At 42.6% G+C, this 5,571-nt stretch overlaps 1 protein-coding gene across 1 annotated transcript; it reads right to left on the bottom strand.

The window, feature by feature from the left end:
• Nucleotides 1–200: 200 nt before the first annotated feature.
• On the bottom strand, nt 201–4,161 carry LOC117708699 (PRAME family member 12-like). The gene is made up of 4 exons (XM_034502580.1): nt 3,875–4,161; nt 1,981–2,420; nt 1,668–1,809; nt 201–780 (listed from the first exon to the last, which is right to left on the bottom strand). The coding sequence occupies exons 1-4, from the start codon at nt 4,159–4,161 to the stop codon at nt 201–203; spliced, it is 1,449 nt and encodes a 482-aa protein (XP_034358471.1).
• Nucleotides 4,162–5,571: the final 1,410 nt, after the last annotated feature.

Below are 5,571 nucleotides of genomic sequence, written 5' to 3'. Positions count from 1 at the left end.
ATGGAGGCATATTTAGACATGCAGAACTGTCTTTCTGATTCTACAAGACCCTGTTCCTACTATTCTATTGTCCTTCATATCAAATCACCCAAGGTCTCAATCCAGTGAACATTGTTTTGATTTTATTGCATCTAAAGCCATGAATTCAGGGACTCTGTGGTAAATGTCCTCCTTCAGATTTCATGTCTCAGCATCCAGAATCAATCTTCTATTACCTGCCAACAAAGGCAAGGGCTGGGAACCCTGTCATAGACACAGCATCCCAAACAATGAGGGCAGGTGGCTGTAGCAAACATGAATTTTTGGGGCTGCCTTTTGGACATGAGCATTTGTAGCAGCTCAGGACACAGTTGAAAAAACCTCTCCACCACAACATCACCCAGGGGATCATAGCACTCTTTTGGGGCAGGGTACACCTCTACAGTCAAGTTGTTCAGATTGGCCATGCATTGCAGAAGGTCCTTCAGTACAGGAGTGGAGAAGTCGTTATAGTAAAAATTAATACTGTTGAGCTGTGAGCACTGGCTCAGGGCTGGCAAGAGGACTTTGAGCTGAGAGTCCTTCATCCTGCAGTGCTCAAACTGCAGACTCTGCAGAGTTTCAGATACATTCTCTAGGAGAATTCGGAGACTCTTGAAACATGACTCAGAAAACACTACAGCATTGAAGTGCAGTTGTTTCAGTTGATAGAGGCTCTGACACTTTGACATGTGTTCCAGGTCTGACATCGAGAGTCGGCAGAAAGACATAGACAAGGACTCCAAGGGGCTCTTCAGACATCTAGAGTATAAACAAGACATTGGTTCTAACTCATGTTGCTGGAGGACACTAGTAAGATTGACAGAGAAGCTACATATGTAGTCAATCTGTGCTTTTGTTGAATGTCCACCCTGGAAACACAGCATGTTGGTGTCTGCTCATAGCATTGTCTACTGAGGCATATTACAATCCTGTGGGATGGGCTCAGACCACAGATCTGCAACTCTCCATACTCACTCTGTCAAAGAACTACAGCTTGCCTCATCATGCCAGAAGAGCATACCTAGAAAGGATTAGCACAGGGATGTTCTGGCAACATCCTGTCCTGTGTCCTACACAGTTTATTCTTGTTTCTGCTATCTCCACACTCATCATCCTTGATTTCATGGTTCTACACTTGACTCTGATGATCCCCACCCCAGTGTCACAAACTTCTTATCTACTTAGTCCCAACTTGTGTTCAAAGTATCCTTCCATTTAGGGAGAATTAGAGGCTGATAGACTCCAATAGAGGAACAAACTGGTTCCTGTACTTGTATATCTTTCTAGAGGGCAAGTGTGGAGCCTCTCTAGCTCAGGGCTCTCTGCTCTGTGCTGTTTCCTTCCATTACCTTTGCCTGGATCCCAAAAATGAATATGCAAAGCACACTTACTGCATCTGACCCACACTATGGACCCTTTTGCAAGGCTGCTATCTCAATATCTCCTACCCCAGCTCCGACTCAGCTAAAGGAATAGGAATGAACCAAGTGAATTCAGTTAAAAACAAACATTCCATACTTCGACAATGTAATGATTCTGTCATTGTAACAACCATTGTGACTGGCATACCTCAGGTGTTCACTCATGTTCCTAGTAAAAGGAAAGTTTTTCTGCCAGAAGAGAAACAGTTCACTATCCTTCCTTACCTGAACAAAATTTCCATGTTGTCATTGGGAATGAAGGAACAATTCAAATAGAGACTCTGGAGATGGTCGAGTTTGGCAAGCTGAGAAAAGAATTCTGCAGAACACTTTTTTACATCTGTCACTGTATCCACAACAGTATATTTGGAATCAAATCCATGTAGATAGTGTTTCACAATATCTGTCATCATGTCAATGCAATGTGGATAGAAACGTAGGAAAGACAGGATCTCATAGGTGCATGGTTTCAAGGTGTTTATATCCCTTCTGATTTTAGTGTTACACACCTCCCTGGTAATCTCCAGGGGATTATACTGGAAGTCAATTTGATGTAGATTGAATTTGGTAATATTTCTCATCTGGCCAAGGAAATGTGGAAATAAACTTAGGAATGGCAGTACCTCAGGTGTGCATATTTCCAATTCCTCAATATAGATTGGCTGGAAAATATTCAAGACCTCCTTAATAATCTCCATGGGGAAGACACAAATCGTCATCTTCTGACAGATTAGCTGCAAAGAGTCACCGTTCTTCTTGGCCCACTGGAGCAAGCACTTTTGGTCTTCTTCCAAAGAGTAGTAGAGGTTCAGGTAAGTGACCACCTGCAATCGTTGTGTCAACGCATAAGTAGGAAGACTCTCTGGGCCTTGCTTCTTTCTCAAAATATCTGGTGAGCACGCTCCATCTTCTCTTCCAGCCCATGCATCCCAGAAATCCTGATGCACATCTCTCAAGTCTAACACTTGTAGCTTCCTCCTTCTGTGATGGAAATACGTAAAGTTTCATAATTTAAAACAGGAACCAATATGGAGTCAGCTTGTGTCCCACTTGTCTAACTTCAGTGCCAACATAACACTTCACACCAGGCAGGCAAGGACACTGCACTATATGCATGAAGGTAGTGGCAGAGGCACAGAGTAGGAAACTTCTTCTGAGGGTAGAAAACTGCAGGCCTAGGTGATTGACACCTGTAGCCTAACAACAGAGGATAAGGCAATGTGGCCTTTGTTCTGTCTCAGCAGGAACTGCTGGTCTCTAACTTATGCCTGCTAGTCTGAGGTCTCAGGAAGAAAAAGACACTTAGAGCTGCTACTACTACTACTTTTTGTCTTTGTATTCAGAACTTCTACATCTTTCAGAGCACATGATCACATATTACACAGTTCATCACAAGTTCACACCAAAAACCAAATCAGAAATTGAAATAGAGTTTACAACAGAGAATGTTTACATGCATATTTATTAGTAGTAATTATCTGGTTAAACATCTATCACTTGTCTACCTCAACAGGTTCACTGAAGGTTTAAAACTATAACTAAGAAATTAATGAAGGTTTGTATAGATAAACCCAGGCAACATTATATCTTCTGTCCTAGCACTTATACTAAATCATGAGTTTCCTATTAGTGACCTTTGGTTAATTGTTTTACAACCTCTTGGAATGTGCTCTGAGTTGGAGAAAGTCTGGTTACTATCTAAGAGCAACTAATGACACATGGAAGACAGGCAGAGATCTCATTGCAGTTTGACTATCAGAAAGGAACTCAATAGCAGTCCCACTACAAAAGAGCTTAATAATAATCATTTATATAAATTTAGGAATTTTTATAAGATCACCAACAAGACTTAAGAAGTCATCTATTTGTCTATATAGCATCAACCCAAGACAGTACATCTTCGTGGATCTGCAGATATCTGCTCCAAAGAGGTGTGCTATTGCTTAGTGATTGTTAGATATGTTTAATTCCAATAATAGAAAAAGCATATCAATAGCAGGAAGCTTTCTTCATATAAGTCCCTTACAGCCTTGCTGAATAAGGGCTCACTTGTTGAAGATTATATAATAATCCAAGGCAAGCCATTCCAGGATGATCACCTGCTAATTATTAGCTTTATTTACCCATTATGGCTCCTGACACATCTGGAGACATGACCCACTTCCCTCCATTGAGTTGCTCTTGACTTGTGTCTCTTTCATATCTAGTGTCTGTAGGAAAGCCAGGGAAAGGCTCATCCTACTAGGGCTACTAGTACTCTGAGCTGTCCACTATGAGTTTCACTTAGATCAGCTTTGACCTTGAATAGTATTTCCACAAATCCCCATGTCAGTGACATCATTATTCTCTGTCCTGTTTGATCACGGTCTTTCTGCCCTCATGTGTCTTACCACTAACCCTATTCCCCTGTAGCTGTTTTGGCTCTTGCCTACCTGGGAGGAACATTCTGGGTCATCAGTAGATCTATGCCATCCAGCACAGCTTGCATCATCTCCACATCAGCAGATTTCAGTAATGGTCCCACAGGGAGGTAGGAAAAGGGCCAGGCTGCCACCGTTGCCTTCAATAACTCTGTGCGTCTCCTATTGAATGCCTCTAGGAAGAGTGGTGGGAAGAGCATAATGGGCAGGTATTCCAGATCAGAGAAGTCTATGGCATCATTCCTCACCAGCATCTCCAGTGCCAGCTGCTCCAGTGTGGGAGGGTTGTAGGTGCTCATCCTAACAGATATTCAGTCAGAAGGAACCTGGAGAAAGATTTAGGGGACATAATTTCAGGCTAAATTTTGGAAATCCCTATTTTTCACACATTGTATGAATCAGAAGGCCAGAGCCCATGCTCTGGAAATAATGGAGTATCCAGTCTGCACAGTTATCCAATCTCATGGTCTAAGGCCAAAAGTCCATCACTCTCAGCATGTAGACTCCCTTGTAAGCAACCACAGAGGAAAAAATTAACCTTTATCCCATATGATACCAATCTCTGTTCTTCTTAATTGTGTGCCTAGTCAAAAGGGTTATTCAGGAGCATACAGTCTGACCAGAGTTTTGTTTCAGGGAATAGATAATGATCAAGTTTTCAGGCCTTTTAAGAAAATATTGAGTCAATGTCATAGGCCCAACCCAGTCTAATTGTCCTTTCAACAGATTGATCTCTCTTGGGAAGGGCTAAGAAGGACCTGTGAGATCCCTGTCTGTGAGTACTATGCAACGATTTAGAGACATGCACAAGCAAGCTGGGCTTATGTTAAATGGTTAATGAGGTAAAAGGTCTGTCAATTCATGGCCACCTGCATACACAACCATACCACATCTGAAATGCCAAACATAAGTCAAATTCACAACTTTCCCCAGAGCATTTGGAAAGCCATGCTACTGAATGAGAGCACCTGCCCATGTGAGTCTTAGAGGAGAAGCCAAGTGTACATAGGCTACAGGGAGAAGAGTTTCTCATTGCAATTTGGAGTCCAGAGGAATAAAGAGATGAGACAATATATCCATCAGCACTTCTAAGTCCATCCTGCATCATGATCATTTGTGCCCAGAGTTGAGAACCACTCTGCCCTACCTTTGGGGGCCAAAAATGTTGCTGTCCGAGCTGCCCCACGTTTGGGGGCCCAAGTGTCTCTGACCATTCTGTCAGTGTTGGAACCTGCACTGCCAAAAGCCTTGGGGGCTCAATTGTCCTGCATTGTCCCAAGCAGCTCCCTTGGGTCGGGGTTCAGCAAGAGAGAGAGTGAGGAGGGATAAGAGGAATGGAGACCATACAGAGTGAGTCAATCTCGTTCATTCTTCAGTCTCTCTTCTTAGTCTAAGTCTCAAGTCTTGAATTCCTAGACCCTAATTCCTACTCCCTAGTGCCTCCAAGTTCCAAGTTTCTTCTTCCAAGTGCTAAGTGCCTAATGTCTAATTCCAAATTCTTCCACCAAGTGCCAAGTGCCTAATACCTAATAATCTTCCAAGTGCCTAATTCCTACTCCAAGTTGTTCTCTCTGAAGTGTCTGATTCTCTGTTCTCCAAATTGTTCTGATTCTCTGATACTTTCTTCTGTCTGCCTCTCACCTTTTATATGTCTCATTTCTAAGCCATGCCTCTAAGTCATGCCTTTAATCATGCCCTTAGGTCTTATC

The sequence above is a fragment of the Arvicanthis niloticus genome, chromosome 5, assembly GCF_011762505.2.
Source record: "Arvicanthis niloticus isolate mArvNil1 chromosome 5, mArvNil1.pat.X, whole genome shotgun sequence".
Taxonomy (NCBI): domain Eukaryota; kingdom Metazoa; phylum Chordata; class Mammalia; order Rodentia; family Muridae; genus Arvicanthis; species Arvicanthis niloticus.
Note: the sequence above shows the minus strand (reverse complement) of the source record. Positions and strands in the feature narration are given on the sequence as shown.

Excerpts from the sequence above, each read along its gene's own strand:
- LOC117708699 (XM_034502580.1), bottom strand. The coding sequence starts at position 4,161 with ATGAGCACCTACAACCCTCCCACACTGGAGCAGCTGGCACTGGAGATG. Across the intron at positions 1,810-1,980 it reads TCTACATCAAATTGACTTCC|AATATACTGTTGTGGATACA; the intron begins AGTATAATCCCC and ends GATTTGATTCCA. Across the intron at positions 781-1,667 it reads AACATGGAAATTTTGTTCAG|ATGTCTGAAGAGCCCCTTGG; the intron begins GTAAGGAAGGAT and ends TTTATACTCTAG.